Source organism: Syngnathus leptorhynchus, chromosome 2 (genome assembly GCF_054491065.1).
Source record: "Syngnathus leptorhynchus isolate UIUO chromosome 2, UIUO_Slep, whole genome shotgun sequence".
In the NCBI taxonomy this organism is placed as follows: Eukaryota; Metazoa; Chordata; class Actinopteri; order Syngnathiformes; family Syngnathidae; genus Syngnathus; species Syngnathus leptorhynchus.
In genome coordinates, this window is record NC_141196.1 from 9985847 (window position 1) to 10004597 (window position 18751).

At 40.9% G+C, this 18751-nt stretch overlaps 2 protein-coding genes across 2 annotated transcripts in view; one reads left to right on the forward strand and one right to left on the reverse strand.

The window, feature by feature from the left end:
* The window catches only part of LOC147060657 (uncharacterized), a 110374-nt gene extending 92388 nt beyond the window's left edge, over nucleotides 1-17986 (reverse strand). The window contains exons 1-2 of the mRNA XM_085905461.1: nucleotides 17898-17986; nucleotides 17745-17820 (exon numbers count right to left, since the gene is read on the reverse strand). The gene's annotated coding sequence lies outside the window, so the exon portion shown is untranslated. The remainder of the gene's footprint in view (nucleotides 1-17744; nucleotides 17821-17897) is intronic.
* Nucleotides 939-15608, forward strand: frmpd3 (FERM and PDZ domain containing 3). The gene is made up of 15 exons (XM_085903421.1): nucleotides 939-979; nucleotides 1130-1284; nucleotides 1397-1499; nucleotides 1771-1816; nucleotides 2279-2383; nucleotides 4327-4434; nucleotides 5431-5562; nucleotides 6538-6657; nucleotides 7180-7316; nucleotides 8487-8613; nucleotides 9679-9768; nucleotides 9854-10033; nucleotides 10119-10254; nucleotides 10817-11704; nucleotides 12252-15608. Exons 1-15 carry the CDS (start codon nucleotides 939-941, stop codon nucleotides 15020-15022), a joined length of 5139 nt encoding a protein of 1712 aa, XP_085759547.1. The 3' UTR covers nucleotides 15023-15608.
* Nucleotides 17987-18751: the final 765 nt, after the last annotated feature.

An 18751-nucleotide genomic window follows, 5' to 3' on the forward strand; every position in this document is an offset into this window, starting at 1 on the left:
GAGGGGGGGGGAATCATTTTTCTGCGACAGTACCAGCTGTGACGGCAACATTTGTCACTACTGTTCACCTCAAATACCGACAGATGAATGTCGAATAGTTTATTATCTACTTACACTTTTTTTCCATCCATTGTTTCATGGATTTATCATCATGTACATGGGATTAAAAATAAAGTTACCAGAGATAAATGGTCTCTCATGAGACACAAGGTAGATATCCGTTATGGACCACCGAAATTATAGATGAGCCGTGTTCCTTGTAAGCCACTGTTAGCACAAACTACAAGCGACATGAATTTAAATCAATAAACTATTGACCAAAGGACTTAGCCTACAGTTAGTGACAGTTTGTTGTCTGCCTGTGGCACTCACAAAAGTGTTTGCTCTCGCATCCATGCATAATGACTATCTGAGCAATCTTGACATAGTCTTTCTATTAGCATTAACGTCACAGGCGGTTTCATCTCTAACCAAGTCAAATGCTAAAATGCTTACGTAATTCGGTCGCATTTCCATCACTTTGTTTGTGACATTTTCCTGCCATAGACAATCCCATTCCATACACACAGTCGGCACAGTCTAACTGTAATCTCGCTCTTACTTCCTCCCACGCAGGCATCTGTAAAAGGAAACTCGTGGTTCATAACAGTGGCAGGGATACTATTGGTTGATTCTGTGCTTAATACTTTATCTGCAATTTCTCATCTTATGTCCTTGATAAGATGTTTTCCAGTCAGTTCTCACATGTCAAATGCTTTAATTGTGTATCAATCATTTTTCATACTGGATTGATTCATTGTGTAACAAGTTGCAGTTTTACCAAAAAGAGAAAGAAAATGTCATTTTTGACATCCATATATCCACAGGTGAATGATTTGGAAAAAGAGTGTGGCCTTTGCAGTGCAAACCCGTCCCATGCTACTCCCTCCTCTCAGGGGATGGCCGAGGTCCAGGATGGACACATATACGCCTGTGACAGGTATTCAGTGATACTTCAGTAGAGCTTTATTTAAGACCTAGTATCGATCAATTAATCGAGTTGATCAACGCTTGCAACACCTTCTTAGACCATTTGTCAAGCCTTCTCCCAAATTGTGTGTGTGTGTATGGGTGTGTTATCCGTGTTTAGCTCTGCAATGTTAGAGGAGAGCCAAGATGGTATGGACAGTTGTACCCTAAGTCCTGCCACAGCTAGACAGGTCACCATCCAGCGGCACCCGACTCAAGGCTTCGGCTTCATTGCAGGCAGCCAGAGGCCTGTCATTGTACGCTCCGTCTCTGCTGGTGAGTGCGTATGAGGGGGACTAATAAAAGGAGTGACGGTTGGTTATGTAAGACGACATCAATCGAAGTGTTTAACTTGGTACGCTGCTTGTGCGCTGTCATCTATCCACAGACGGACCTTCCTTTGGTAAGCTTCTCCCCGGAGATCAGATCTTGGCCATTAACGAGGAGACGGTGAGCGACGCGCCCCGAGAGAGAGTCATAGACCTTGTAAGGTAGCATCCTTTACTGTCCCGGTGGGGAGGGAGGGTGGGAAATGTTTAAGGCCAGGGGAGCAAGTGTGAGTGAGGCCAAGTGAAAAGTAACAGGGAACACAGGTATAAAGAGGGTGGCCCAAAAGAGACTCAATGTTTCTTGGCGTGACGGATGCATGACCACATGAACACATAATGGTGGAAATAGCAGAAAGAAAGTGGCGAAGCTCTCCAAACGCTGTGCTTGCACGTGGCGTTACCTAACCCACTCTACTCTCTTGTCTCCCCATAGACGCTGCAAAGACACGATTGTTCTCACTGTGCTGCAGCCTCATCAGGTGCGTACGAGTACTTTGTGCTCATCATTTCTTTTCACGCGTGTCTTAACAAGCCCGCCCACACATTTGGTGCTTAATTATTAGAGTACTGGTAATTTCTCTTCTGGCAACGCTGTCTGCAAAGCTCCAGGTCGTTCGTTAAAAGCATCTATCCATCACGGGGGAATGTCATTTGCTGAATAAACTGCACATTTTAAGCTGGTCAAAAGTTCAAAGTTTCATCTTGTTTTAATTGATGGTAGTGCACAAAGCATGTACTGTATTCCAGAATGTCGTCTTTTATTTCGATATGTACATTTAGATGTGTTGAACATATGGAGCAACGATTTGGTTTGAAGGGTACACCCTGAACCGGTCGCCATCAATAATATAACAAAACCAAAGAATTGACCTTGCCGTATGACTTTCTCATCTACTTCATGGCTACGGTCAACTGTACTTTCTATTTTTACCTTTCCACAGTCACCTAAATCTGCCTTCATAAGTGCAGCCAAAAAGGCCCGTCTGCGAACTAACCCGCCTAAAGTGCGATTTTCAGAACAAGTGTCCATCAGTGATCCAGACTCAGTAAGTCTCTCTGACACTTATTGTTGCCCTTTCCCTCAATCTCCCACAGCTCATTTCTCTTGTTTGATCCGCAAATATCCTCTCTCAAGCCACTCTTCACAAAATGATGTATGTGTGCGTCTCTGCGTGCGTGTCTGTGTTTGTCTGTGTAACAAAGAGAATGCTTTTGGGTGAAAAGTTTAGCCTGGAATAAATTGCTTTTCAATTTCAAATTCTCAGTTGAGCAACCATAAGTTCAAAGTCAGCTCACTTGCCTTGTGGTCATCGGTCATCGTGTGAATGTTGTGAGACAAGTATTGCCACACTAGTGCCATTGTGCTTGGAAAATAATGACAATTATTCTCTCGCTGGCCATACCATCGCTCACTAGATTTCAATGCAAACATCAAAATGGATGGCATGTTATCAGGTCAAGGACTTATTGGCTTTGCTCTCACTTCAAAGCGCTGATGTCAGCACATGGCTGGGGTGGGATTTGTGGATCGCTATTATATGCTGTCATGACCCTTCATTATAGTCCTCGATTAATTGTGAGTCAGTGACAGCGTATCTCAACACTCTCAATTCACTGAGGATTTTTATTCTAACTGTGCAGAAAACATCATGGGAGTTCTTATGTCCCGACATTTCCCCAAAAAGTAAATCAATCTACAGTATGCCTTGTTTTTGGTAAACTTTTTAAATTGGGCACAGAGGATTGATTTTCTTATCACTGGGATTCAATAGATTTGTATTACTTTGTTGGGCAGGCCACGTGAACTTTAATCATAGTTGATTTTTATAAGCTTGTCAGGCCCGATGAGGCCAGCATCGTGCAAATGTCAGTTTCCTTAATTACACCTTGAGACCATGATTGTCAATTCAAAAAAAAAAAAAAAAAAGATTTCCTGCATCTCTTTCCTTACTTAAACTAATTGTCTGCTTCTCTTGGGAATCGATCAGAGTTGATCCAAAGTTAAACAACGCGGAAAGGGGTTTCCGTGATTGGTGCAACAACTTAAGGCAAGACAGTTGGAGATTAATCTTTGCCTCCACTGATGAGAACACAAGCTGATATTGACAAGTTAAAAGCTCAGTGTTGACAAAGAAGGAGAGAGATGAGGCAAAAGAATGTAGTTTCTCATCACACTTCAATATACCATTAACTAGAATGAGAGTGCAGGTCTATTTTAAGACAACATTCCTTTGGATTAGCATTCTATATATATAATATATACAAATTTTTTCCCATGTCTCGCATGTTGGCCCAAATGTATGAAAAGATTGGAAAAGTATTTGGCACATTTCAGGATTCTTCATTTTCCTCACTATCTGAATTATATTGAAATATGTAGGCTACTGAAGATGCTCGGAGCAAGAACAACAGCTGGTAATGTGACGACTTGCATTAAGGCAAAACAAACTGATGAGCAACTGTTGAGGACTCAGATTGCGATGTCAGATGCATTGTTGTATTAAATCAACAAACTGTCATGCATTAAGTTTGGATTTTGGTCTTACAAAGCCAAACATGAGATTTAAAAAGGTTTGTTTTGATGTAGATTTAAGGAGATTAGCTTTAAAAATAAAATAAATAAAAAACTGACGCGCATTAAGAAACCTTACCATCTGCATAATCATGACTAAATCATACCTTAAAAACCCTCCTGTGAGATGAAAAAAAAACCAGATGAGAGGAAAGTAGGATTCCAATCACCTAGCAGGAAGAATGGACTGCAGCGTACTTCATAACCTTCCTTCAAACAAGTGCTTTGAGTAAAAGCACAAAGCCTGACTCCCCCACTGTGCTTCCACTTCCACAAATCTGTCTTCTATCTGATCCTGCAATGTATTTATGTACGCAAGACATACTGACCGTAACGCCTGCTGAATTTCTTACTCTAAGCGAGCACAACTAACATCAAGAGCAAACCGATACCATTGTCTCCTTCCGTCTCTTTCAGACAATGCTGAAGGACGACTCCTTGTTACTCATACCCAATGTGCTGAAGGTGTTTTTAGAGAATGGACAGATTAAATCTTTTACCTTTGATAGCCGAACAACTGTGAGGGTAAGTAAGCTACAGTATGTAACAGAATTTAGACTGGAGTCTAATGACCCTTAGCAAAACAACACATACTTATTTAATCACACGTGCTGACCACATGGTAGGCTCTCAGGAATCTCTCTGGTTTTGAGTCTTCCACGTTTCCCATAACTAAAATTCTCACCAATGTGATTAAGAACCTGAAGCAATAAATGAGTTCAGTCAGGCTCTGTCATTCTCTTTGAAGAATGTGACAAGATCTCTGAACAGACTCATTATATTGACTCCATTAGATTTCATGGATCTGCTCATTGCAAGAGAAAAAGTGTGGGGTGGGGGGGGGGGGGACCTGAAACTGCTTTTACATTAAAGGAGAGATGAAAACTGTCTCTGTCAGCCTGATTAAATGGGATTTCAGCATAATAGCAAGGCGCGGATCAATAAAGAAAACTGCGGATTAAATCAATGGTGCACCAGAATGCACTGTCGCATGGACTTAGCTTTCCTGCAGCATTGGAGGCCACAATTTTGTAGCCCGCTTGATTGGAGGACTTTTTCCTCATTTACGGAAAACCCTCCAAGTTCCTACAGTAAAACTGCTTGTCCTTGCTTTTAAGAGATAGCGATTGCTCACGATTAGAACAAGAGCAGGAGCCAAACTACATTGACATGTCAGTGCTACAAGATCTCTCATCTAATAAAACTAAACATCACCCATTGAAACAAATGTGTCCAAGAACAAAGGTTTGACCGCAACACTCAAGTATTTAGTATGTACTCACTGTGCAGAATGAAGAATATATACAGAAGGTCTCCATTGCTCAAAATGACAGATATAACACTGAAGTATAGGATGAGGAAGGACCCATCACGCTGATATCACTATGACAAATTGGTACGAATAAAAATACAGTGTAACCAAGGTGGAGATTGTCTCCATATATCAAAGTATTTGTTGCAATACTTCTATGCTGCAATTTTTTCTTTTTATCTAATCGGTTCCCATTGCTTTCCATCCAGGATGTGATCTCTTCGCTGCAGGACCGCCTCTCACTGCGCTACATTGAGCATTTTGCCCTCGTGCTGGAGGGTGGCGGTCTGGACCAGAGTCAAAAGTTACTACTGCTCCAGGAGAACCAACCCTTGACGCACGTAAATACAACATGTGTAAAACATATTAATAATAATTAATTTAAATACAGCAGAACCTACAGTTGATTCAGGCTTAAGCTATTCCGTGATGCTTGTTGACTTCCAAATTGTCAATTTTCCTTACAGAGGTCATGTAAAACTGATTTTTGTGTTGGTAATGTTTCATTATTCTGATTATTCTCAATTGTCAGACAAGGGATGGGAACCACTGTTAAGCACAGCAGCCAATATAAAGTAAAGCTATTCACTCTTTGACAATGCCCGATAAGACCTATACAGCGTACTAGTTTGTTCAACTTCAATTAAATTAATTTGACTCTTGTGTGTGCTGCTGTGGCTTCTATTTCTGGTTATGTGGTAATCATCACACATTTCCTTTTTTCATCACTACTTGCAAAATTTCCACTTCTGGTAAAACCTAGCTTTAAAAAGTGCTAATAAACATATTCAGGGGCAATTGTTAGGATTCCAAAACATATTAGGTAATGGACAATAAGTACAATAGCCTCACACGCTAGCCACACACCTAGCCCGTAAATAAACAGCTGAACTTTTGGTTAGATGATTCAAAAAAACACAAACACAAAATGTGTTTGTGGCCTTTAAAAATGTGCTGCTATTTACTTTTAAATTCATTAAATCTGTTCCTCTTTACACACAACCTGAGCAATGAGATTTTTGAAACATTTTGTTTCTTGATTATTCCCAATGTGAACCAAAAATGATGTTTGCCTTACCGTTACATCCGAAGCAATTTGTCATTTCACCATTAAGACCGGCCCTCTGAGGGCAAGCATAACTAGGATGAAAACAATTTTGACACCCCTACTATAGTCATTCACTGAGCAGAAGTCACCAAAAAATTCCTGACAACCCATGTGATTTCACACACCATCATGTTTTGAACGGTTTGATTTTTGAATCTGTTCAACTATGAAAATAAGACTCGAAGAGTTCTATTCTGTCTTTCTGCAGGTGGTGCATAGAACCTATTTCCAAGGAATGAAGTGTCTGTTTCGCATCTGCTTCTTCCCAAAGGACCCAGCAGACCTGTTGAGACGGGACCCTGCTGCATTTGAATACCTCTACATTCAGGTAAAGCATCAAATGATTCAGTATAATAACGCTGTTGGGGAGCTGTCCAAACCACAAACAGACTGTTCAATAACAGCCTGGACAGTTATATTGCCCAGGAATGGACGGTTTTAAAGAGTTCATCCCGGGTCAAATGCATCTTTTTTCACTCATATTGAGGGACCAGCTCGGCTTACTCATTTTGAATAATTTCAGAATATCATACTGAAACAAATATTTCTCTACTTCTGAACAAATTGTGCAATTCAATTCACAAACATTACACTGCCATATTCGACACGTTCTTGTTCCAATAAATGAGTTGATCTTGGCTGATTTTAGCAAATGCACGTTCTGACCAGTCAGACCTGAGACACTTTATCACATTTGCCTCTACAGTGTATTAACATGATGATCAATTTGGATGATGTACAAATTAGTACTTAGACCTAAACTAATGTCATGACTCAGACAAAGGTCGTTGTGTTTAATGGTGCTGTTTGGTGCAATTAGCAGTGTTCTAAGAATCACATGTCCTCACAGAATCGTAATGATGTAATCAAAGAGCGCTTTGGCATGGACTGGAAGTCTGACATCACGTTGCGATTGGCCGCTCTCCATATCTACATCACTGTGTCCTCAGCAAGGCCCAATCAAAAGATCTCTCTGAAGCACGTAGAGTAAGTTCACCCAAGTTATTTACATTGCAACAGTAATCACAATGCTTCACGTTTTCCATATTTTATGATACAGCCTCATTCCAAAATGGAATAAATGCTTTTCTTTTTTCCCCCCTCACCACCACATATTGACATAATGACAATGTGAAAAAAAAAATGTTTTTTTTAATGTATTAAAACTAAGGAACAAACCAAGAAACTAAGAACTACAAAACTAAGAAACAAATAAATTACATTTACCTAAGCAGTTACAGCTTTTGTCGCTAATCTTAACACTGAGCTCAAGTGCATCATGTTTCTTCTGATCATCCTCGACGAGTTCCTCCAGTTTAATTGGGGTCCACTTGTGATAAATTCATTTGACTGGAGATGATTTGGAAATGCACACACCTATCGATGTATATAAGGTCCCACACTTGGTATGTCAGAGTACAAACCGATCATGAGGGCAAAGGAAGTTGCTGTAGAATTCTGAGACTTTACGGTCTCAATGTAAAGACATCCCGGATGACCTCGGACTGGGGCACACAGCCAAGACAACAGAGTGGTTTCAGGACAATTCTGTGACTGTTCTTGAGTGGCCCTGCCAGAGCCCAAACCCGAGTCTAATCGGACATCTGTGGAGGGACTTAAAAATGCAACTGGCAGTGCACCAACGCTTTCATTGACCCTGATGAAGCTTGAGAAGTGTGTCATTATGGGAAGTTGTGTGTACAACTTTTGAAAAGAAAAAAATATATATTTGTTCCAGTTTGGGTTGAGGCTGTAACAACAAAGAGAACTGTTATTAAAAATGTATTGTCTAGTTGATAAAAGTTTCATCCTAGTAAGAGTTTGCCACTAGAAAATATTTATATTCCTTATTTCCATCATTTCAAATAGAATCGTTTCAAAGGCCGATCTGCCTACATGAATGGATTACATTCATTTTGCCAAGAAATGCATCACTTTCCCTTCTAGTTTTTGAATTCATTCTTTAAAATCTCAACCGAGCACGTAATTATCTTGTGCAATCATCCAATCTGGCTGTAATAAGATACACCGACGATGGAGGCTGTAAGCAAGCTTTGGTGACATTCTCACTTAACTTCCCGCTCAGGCTCTGTTTGGTCATTCTATTCTTGTTTTTATTTATCTTGTATTCGCCCAAACACTTTTTCTCTGTCACAGAAAGGAATGGGGTCTAGAGCCTTTTCTTCCGCTCACTTTGCTCCCGACTGTCAAGGAGAAGAATGTTTGCAAGATTCTGTCACAGTTGTTGAAGACCTACCAGCATCCGCCACCATCAGGCAACAAGGTGCTCATATTGATAACACAAAACTTTCATCTTTTACTTACTTAACCTGATATCATAATATGATAAATGAACTTCCTCCTATATATGTGCCCATGAGTGAGGCCTTAATAATGATGTGGTATTTGTTAAGAACATCCATCTTGGGCTGAAAAATGACATAAGGGCACACATCCAAGTGTATTTATTCCAATAGCAGTGCTTAACAATATTACTGTTGGGGATTAGAGAAATTTAGTCAGTTCTTGGAAAAGTATCAATATATAGTGGCAGTCTTGGAAATCTCTTTTTTTTTTTTTTTATTAATTCATAAGATTTTCTTTACACAGAAAATGCTTGCTTAATTGCTCAGTTTTGAAGGCGCAATAAAGCAAAACTGTGAGCACTGTCTGCTTTTTAAAAAAAGAAAAAAAGTTGATTAACAGCTTTAAAAAGTATATGAAATGTAAATGCTCTCAAGTGCCATTAGTAGGGTTAGTCTTGACTCTGGCCTTTTTTCATAACATTAAGTTGATTACTGATTTTCAAGGCATATACCACTGTTGCAAAAAATAATAATAATAATCACAGCAGAGGCAGAAAGAAAAAAAAAAAACAACTATTATAGTCTGCCTGATTAGTCTGTAGAAGAGTCAGACATATGGCTTTGAAAAGCTTCGGGATAAAACTGTTGCATAAGCGCTTAGCACTACAGTACAGAGCTACAGAACAGAAAACAACATCATGCCTGGAGATAGACACAGGGGTCAATCTTGGAAACGAGGAATCTCCTCGCAACCAGCAATTACAATCCTGTCTGTGAACATCGAAGGGCTCTCTGGAAAACGAACAATCTTAGCCGATCTATACAGCAAACAACATCCCTGCACAGCACCGGACTTAGCAGAGTTTAATGAGAAGGGATAGAAATGTGTTCAGCTGTGGCTGAACCACATCTAACCAAGCTTTGTAACTAACTGCCTTGTAGACACGATATGAAGAACGACAGTACACGTGTGGCACAACAGTGCCACCATGAGGTCATGTTGGTCGAGATAAGGTTTTAGCATGATTTTACTTGCTTGACAGGTCCCTCCTCTTCAAGGAAAGCTGCAGTACTTGCGTGTCCTCAATGACCTCCCACCTTTTGGAGGAATACTGTTCAATACTGTTGGACTGGTAGTACATTTTCAGTCTTTTACACAAAAACAGAAAAGTGTTTCTCGCCTATTAAATATCTGACGCCAATAAATATGCTCTACAGGATGAAAAACAATCAGCCACAACATTACTGGTGGGTCCTCGCCATGGAATCAGTCACGTGATTGACTTAAAAAACAACCTGACAACAGTTCTGACTGAGTTTAGTAGGATATCGAAGATCCAGCTCTATCGAGAAAGCCAAGGCGTGGCTCGTGTGGAGGTTTCGATCCACGAAGGCAAGGTATGACACGGTCTTGCAAGTTTTCTTTCAAGGATGTACTAAATACGATGACACACTTCTCCTCTCCCCATTCCCTTGCCTGCAGCCCTTGGTGCTTCTCATGGAATGGCCAGATGCCAGTAACTTTGCATGCCTTATCTCTGGCTACTACAAACTGTTTGTAGACCCAAAAAGGAACATCTACTTCAGGATCTCTGGTCAGTCTCATCTGACCAAGACAGGTATGTTGGACGGCTTCTTGATCTATAAGCGGTTCATTGGAAACTAAAATTCTGCTTAGTTGATGTGTATGACATTTGTTGACTTAAAATGTCAGAATACAGCGTATTAGTTGATGTTATGACATTTGTTGACTTGAAATTTCATCGATGGCCAAAAATTGAATCAACATCCCATGGCACCATACTCTTGTCTGTCACCATTTTGGTTCATCAGAATGAAATGACTCATTCCTTTTCCAGCCAGCCAACCATGACAAAGAATTGTAGCGTGTATCCTTTTGCTGTGATCACAAACATCTGTTGGAGCATGAACAAATCCACTGCTTTATGCTGTGTCAACCAATAGTCTGCATACAAGAAGGGTTGTCATACCATCCCATTCCACCCAAATCTAACGCTCGAAACGCCAAAATATTTCAATTTTCAACATCCATGTTTGAAATAACAAACAGTCCCCATGAGATCATCAGCTGTCCGCCTCTGCTTCTCCATCTGGATCTTCTGAAATAAACTTATTTCAAATGCCTCAAACTCTTCACTCCTCTGACAATTCTATTCCCAGATTACAGAAGCTCCCACCACTCACACCCACGTTCTGGGGCAACTGGCTTACCAAGTGGAGGGCGGAGAGGGGACGAGAGAGAAAGCTTGCACAGGGAGTCAGGGTCTTCACGGGCCATAGCACCTGCAGAGTCTCAGCATCTAGGTCTGTGCCATTTCCACCTTCAGGAACAACAGTTTCAGGAGCTCCAAGCACACGCTGAAGCTGATCTTGACATCAATGAGAACTTTATTGCTCAGGAGGCCACTGAGCGGACCCGCACCAAGTCAGATCCTACGCAACAGATTACTGAGGAGGTAACTGTGGCGACGCCGAGCCCAAGGGTGGAGAATGCTGGCTTTAGAATCCGTGCCCAAACATTGGCTCAAACTCAAAAATCGCCAAGGTACTTCTGTGATTTCTGTAAAGACAGAAAAAAGAATGAGGATTTGTCAACAGCAGTGAGCAGTGGCCGAAACGCGGGGAAAACATGCTCCAGTGGTTGCGCCTCCAGAAGTGGGGGTGGCGTTGTTGATCTCATGGCCCTGCCACCCCCTGGCAATGAAGAAGATGAGGAGGAGCCACCCAATGGCGGTGAAAAACTGCAACCACCACAACCTGCGATTGCCGCCCCACCACCCGGCTTCAGAGACAATAGCTCTGATGAGGATGACGCAAAAAGAGGGAAGAAGGCTACAACTGGTGCCAGGACAGATCCCACCACTGTGAAACAGCAACGTATTAAGGAGGACGTGCCTGTGACACTTATTGATAACGTGGCCACGAGAACAGTCCGAGATCATGCACAGGAACTTGACGATGCATTGGTATCCACCTTGCAAGCTCTAGAGGCTTTGGCAGCTTCTGAAGACTACCCCCATCACCACCAGCAGCCAACACAGACTGCAGGTCAACAACCTCAGTCCTGCTATGGTCTACACCTCCGTAATAGTAATCTGATTATCACATTGCTGAATGTTTGCAGAGTGGAATCCCCTCTGTTTTTGCTGCAGTGAAATGGCGACCAAATGTCCCATTAGCAGAAATAAAAACACCCCATAAAATGTGGGATAATTGAAAACAAATTTGTGAAAAATTGAATCTCGTCAAAATTGAGACTTAATAAGCCACAACAGTTGATAAAGTTCCATCCAAATGTCAACCAACTGATTAATAGTTTCTACTAAGACTATGACACTGGCACATCTATCAAGCAAACCAATGCATTGCAAGGTAAAAGGCACTATTCTCTCACTTGGCCAAGAAAGCCCCATAATGCACTGATCACTGAGAGAGGCAAAAACTGAATCCTTATGGGACATTGTGGAAAAGTTGTGGGTCATATTTCTGCTTTATTAGTATAAAGCATTTTTAATAGTGACGTCATCTCAAAATATACATTATTCACCTTTATGATGATCATCCTGCTAATGTGTTTCTGTGTCTTCCTCTTTAGGGCTTATTGTCCTGGCTGCTATTACACCAGAATCATCGTTGGATTCGGGACATGAGACAAATTCCTCTGAACTGACAGATGTTTCTGAGATGGTCTCAGCAATGAAGCAAAACCAAAACCAAGCCTACCTGCTAGCGCACCATATCAATAAGGATAGTCGGCTCTGCCGCCGCGATTTTCCGCTCGCTATCCCTGGCTGCACAGCAAAGACGATAGGGACAGGGGCCTTTTCTGTGGGTCAGATCCGTGCTGGATGTCCTCCCAAGCAAGTAATCCTCAGTAAGACTGTTCCCTTTAAAGTGAGCCCCAGTCAAGACTCTGGGATTGTCGGCGTTGTTACAGAGCAGAGAGATGCCATTCCAAATGAACAGACACCAGAAATGAAAGCAAACTTTGCTTCTACTAAAGCAAACATCCCTGATCCCCTCCTTAAATCACCTGAAGAACTTAAAGTGTCTGGTATATCACTGTCAGCTCCAGTCACTAAAGATCCAAAGTTATCCAGTGCTTCAGGGGAAACACAGAGGCAAAATCTTCTCAATGGCATAAAGGAGAAGTCAATACCGCCTCTTAGTACAGACAAAGCCTTATCTGTTCTCTTACCCGTGGACAGGACCGCCTCAGCCAAGGTTCCGCAAATTAATATGTGCCAAGACGCCGAGACTGCCTCCAGTGAGACCATGAAGCCTTCAAGTTCCACAGAATTTCTGCCAGTCGATGATCTCTTCTGCACTTGCCCAGTGCAACAGGAACCCGGGCACCAGTTAAGAATCAAAGATCCGCAGGTTCAGAAGGTAGTGGTGTTTCAAACCTCATCTCCTACTGATGATGAGCGTCTACGAGCAAAAGGCCTCTTTATTGCTAATAGCAAAGAAAATACCGTCAGAGCGGGAGTGGAATGTAGTTTGGCAAAACCCAAGCCTACAATACAAACCAAGCACTCCCCTCATTTTCCTCCAACATCAGAAAGAAAAGAAGGAGTCGAGAGCAAACCAGATAGCGCCCTTGGCAAATCCCATTCGGAATCACAGATCTGTGTCACAAAGTCATTATCTAATTTAGAAGACAAAACACAGAGCCCCTCTTTAGAGAGAGAAACTACGCTACCAAGTAAAGAATCCAAGAAATTGGGCAGTGTAAAGGGGAAGCCCCAGCGCACTGCTCCGTTTTTGAGCATAAGAAACCTGCTTTCAGCGACGTTCCCAGCGAGAATGAGAAGGGAAACAGACGAGCGAAGGGCTCAGTTGCAAAAGGTTCGTCAATATGAGTTGGAGTTCTTAGAAGAACTGCTGAAACCCAAGTCTGCGCAGGGAGAGTTTTTGCCCCAAGGATCTTCACCTGTACCCTCAGGGACTCCTTGTGCCTGCCAGCTACGCACCAGCCCTGTCCTAAAAGCACCAGGTATCTCCAGAGAACAGCGGCGAAGCTGTGACTGTAAGAGAATGTGTCGAGGTATGAGACTACCTGATACGCCGGTTGGCTCCGCAACAGAAACGCAAACTAGAGGCAGGGAGAGAACTACCGCAAAGACCCCTCCGACAGTCTCCGAAGCACCTCACAGTGAAGGTGCTACCAGGCAATCTCAGAACTTAGAGGTCAAGACCGCACGGATACGTTCCATCAGCCTGGAGTCGAGGGAGCTACGGGGAGAGCAGGGCACCTGCTTGCCCACCTGTACCTCACAAACAAACTATGTGGAAGCACCACAAAATAAGAAGCTTCAAAGGCGATACAGCATTGGAGAGTTGGATAACAGTACTAACACACCTGTTTATGCAGAGGTAAAGCCCAAAACCAAGAGTCTGGAAAAAGAGATGGAGCGAGTCAGAGCTACTGGATTACGGCTGCCAACCCCGGTGGAGCCAGTTCATACACAGTCTCATCAGGGAGACGGAAAGGGAAAAAAGGGTATATTTTACATTCAGAGCAATGAGTTACTTTGTGAAAGTAAAGAAGAGAGCGGGGAGGGGCTGCTGACGTTGCCCAGTGAAGACAGCGATGACAAGGATAAATGCTGTTCATTCTGCTTCTGCTACCGCAAATGTGAGGCAACAGAAGAGAGTAGTGAGAAGGACGAGCTCTCGTACTCGATTCCCCTTCAGGTTCTTCCGGGCATGGAACTTGACTCCAGTACTTTTTCTGTTGTCAGCAAAACCCTGCAGGTTCTTAATGCAGAGGACTGCGGCGGAGAAGAAGAAGACACCGAGAAAGAGCCACAGGCACAAGAGATTGACCTAAGAGCTTGCGGCACACTGGAGGGCAGCCTGGCACGGGTCGAGGCGCTACAGGGAAAATCTTTTAGCTTGCCCGATGGCTTCCTAAATGCCCAGTTGGATGCTAATGAGTTACTAGCGATCCTACGTCAGTGTGCTAACAGTCCGCAAGCCGAAGGTGAGGCTCGTCTTCAGCCCTCGCGGATCGCAGAGTACAAGCAGGAGTTGGCAGTGCGCTTCAAAGAATTTCGGGCATCCTGTCGGCGAGTGGCCAGCGTGGAAAAAAGCCCAACATGTATGCTGGCTGTTGTCACAGCTAGCTTTCAAGTACTGTGCGATTTAACTCAGACCTTCATCAAACTGGTCAGAGGGGTTCGCACAGAGACTCAAAGACAGCAGCTGTTAAGAAAAGTCGAGGAAGTAGCTATTAACTATACTTTGCTTCTTCGCGCAGCAGAAGAATCAATGGGACATTCAAGCAGCCTGCCCACAAAAACAGTTAGCCCTCAAGTGTCCTCCGACACCAATAACATGAGCTCACTCACCCGACCCATCTAGGTTCTTGCTGCCAAGTAAAGACAACACTTGCAGGATTGTGAGCAAAAACAAAACAAGCTCAATATGTATTCGTTCATTTGTTTACATTTTTACTGAATGTGCAATGGATACTCGGCAAAGAACATTGCAATGCAGCTGTCCCATCCCATGTTTACAGGCCCCGAGGTAGCCTTGTGGATATTGCTCTGAATTGTAAAGATACACCAAAATGCACAAATGAATACATTAGCAAAACAGGGCTAATCACCTCATCAGTATAGAACAACAAATAAGTCAATATATAATATTTTATATGTAGTGTAAATTTGAGTTGTGTCTTCATGGAAAATAATATTATATTCTGCGAAAAAAAGATGGCTATATTTAAAAAGTATCAATTTAAAAGAACACACACGTATAGAGACACGCACACACACATATATATATATATATATATATATATATATATATACATATATACATACACACACACACATATATATATATATATATATATATATATATAGATAGATAGATAGATAGATAGATAGATAGATAGATAGATAGATAGATAGATAGATAGATAGATAGAGAGAGAGAGAGAGAGAGAGAGAGAGAGAGAGAGAGAGAGAGAGAGAGAGAGAGAGAGAGAGAGAGAGAGAGAGAGACACACATACATATTACATACAACACACATGGACAAATATATTTGAGATTTTGTCAAGTAGCGAGTGCTGTAGAGTGCATAGTTTAAAGCAATGTTCGGTTAAATGGTACTCTTGTCAGTATATTGAGCTAAATGTTTTCCTGTTGGATATGTTGGACAAAATTCATACAATAGACAGTGTTGGATACGGATACTGAAAAATGCTCAGAGCCAACAGCAACATATTACATGTCGTCATGCCCATCCTGTTGGTATGCATATAACTGCAATGGTTACAGTATATCATGTAGCACATATCCAACACAGCTCTCCCCTGTACAATAACATCCTATTGAGACTATTTAAGAAGGGGAACCCTCAATATACTTAATACACATATATTTACACCATTCTGCTTCTATGCCTCTTGCATCTCACTACTCACTCAAACAATAAGCCGGTTCAATGTAAATGGCTATTCAGGCTCAATTCAAACAGACCATGTTTTTAGCAATTGTGCAAATTCACTGTATATTGTAAAATAGATGAATTACAGAACTTTGCACAGCTTCTGAATTTAGAACTTGAGTTGACCTACTGCGTAATTGAGGTTTTTTTTGTCCCATCTTTTGCTTAAATATTTATTTGAGTCTGCACAACTTTTACATTGTTCTTAAATCTAAAGCTTTCATAGAATCCCCTGTCAAGTTACATTGTCAGGCACCGTATAAACTTGCTTTCTGTGTGCTGTTGTACATTGTGCAATCTAGGAAGTATATAAGAAACACACAAAGTAGTTTTCTATGTATTTTAATAAAACTAACACATCCACCCTTTGTCTGAAATCTTCTTTGTGTCGCACCATCTTATCTCAAAGGATGTACTGACCTAATATACACACTCTTTAAAGTCCTGTGCAACAGAACTGTGACTTCTACACTTCTGAAATCAATACGAAATTGTTTTTTTTTTTTTTTAAAGTGTATTATGCTACATAAAAATGAATAATGTTATATGCTGGTAACATTATTATATAACAAATACTATCTGTATTTGCCTTGTCTTCTCTTTATATTCATGACAGTGTTCAGCAGATTACTACAGCAACTAGAAATATTTTTGAGACGCAGCATCCTCTAAATACTCACATAAATCATAATTTCTCTGTGCCCATTACTCATTGTGCATATCCTACAAATTTAAATGCCAATATCATGTTCACAAGCATTCTTTTGATGTTGTCCACGATTGTTGTTGAGGCCTTTTTCAAAAATGTATACGGTGTTTTTGTTTCATTTGGCTTCATGAGTTCTCTGCCCTTTGGGAAAAGTTTTTTAATGGATTTTTTTTCACTTTCTACAATGGAAACAAATGATTATGCTGAGGCAATATGTAAATTTAGATTCTACACAGATATGTACTGCTCAATATTGTAAATGTAAATAGGACAAAATAGTGATACAAAATGATTTTCAGATATTGGATAGCTTCTGATTTTGTAAAATATATATAAACTAATTATTTATAGTAGTATTGATACATACAAACAAAACAGAAAATTAGATTCGAGAGAGTATAGTCATTTAAAAAGCATGAAAATAGTAAGCATTTATTTTTACAAACACAAAACACAGACAACGATCTTGAACATCTTTGTTTTGCTGTGTGGCTAGTCATTCACAAAAAGACACCCCATGGTGAAATTCATTGCTTTGTTGTTATCATTGTTTTTAAGTGCACCTATTCATTTATGTCTTGTTTTACTATCCGTGATCGTCACTGTGGTCTTCTGTCTGTGTTGACTCATGTTATATTTTGAGAAAAATAAAGGACATCCAATTAACACCTTGAGATATTTGGAAAATTACATTTTATGGCAAATGCGTCTCACAATTCAAACACACTACTGGCAGTATTTTGATATCCATGAGGTTTTGAGCAAAATGTCCATAATTGTTTTAATTATTTTTTTTTTTAAGGTGTTCAGCGGAGGTTACATTCTAAGTTTGACTTATTTTCTGCCATGTCTTGTGTTGAAGTAGTAAAGATATACACGATATGATCAGAAAAGAAAAAGAATACAAACAATAGTGATACCTGACTTGCTGCACACACGCTTGTCGATGTCTTTGAGGCGACTTGTCACTTTCTGGTGCCGCTGATGGAAGGAACCCTTCCAACGAGTGTCCTCGTTATTCGCGGAAAAACGATTATATTCATGAAAATAACAAGTGAGACGCCATCGCAAACCTGCACTAAGCAAATAAAGACAGTCCTCACACTTCCTACGAGATGTCGCACTTTCCCCGCGAATCTGCGCACGAAAAGCGAAATTATCAACTCTTCTGTTTATTTCTTATTTTTTCTTCTCATTACCTTTCTTCTTTTTTCTTTTCTTTTGTTAATTTTTATTTTTTTATTCATTCATGCGAGTTGACAAGCAGCTTGTACCCACAATGCACACAATATTATCAATTTCTATGAGGATGTATTTATTTTATTTTTAGAATCACCGCCTTTGTTTTGTTTTTATTATTAGTACGAAATGATCATACAACCCATAACTACTGTAAAAGAAAACGTGGGACAAAAAAAAGTCCGTTTGAAATTCAATTTTCTAATTGTCATTTTTATATTTGTCCAGCAGGTGGCGGTAGTTTTCAAAAATATGCAACAACATTCCACACCGTTTTAAGTATTTTATGCAAGGGTGTCTTGCGATTAAAATGATGATTGTGTTTGATCAAGTGTGTGTAAGAAAAGAAGAAAATGTGCATAAAGTGAAATTCGAAAAGATGGTTGTTTTTTGGGGGGATGAAATAAATCAATTACCTTGTATGTAAAATATTTGTTAAAACAGGTAGGAATATACAGTAGACCCAGTTTGTTGACAGGCATCCATCCATTATCTGAACCACGCAGGGGTCGCAGGTGTGCTGGAGCCTATCCCAGCCATCATTGGGCAGTAGGCGTCGGACACCCTAAACTGGATGCAAGGGCACACAGAGATGGACAACCAATCACACCCATGGGTAATTTGGAGTGCACATCCATTCGCACCCATACTCACACCCATGGGCAATTTGGAGTGCTCAGTCAGCCTA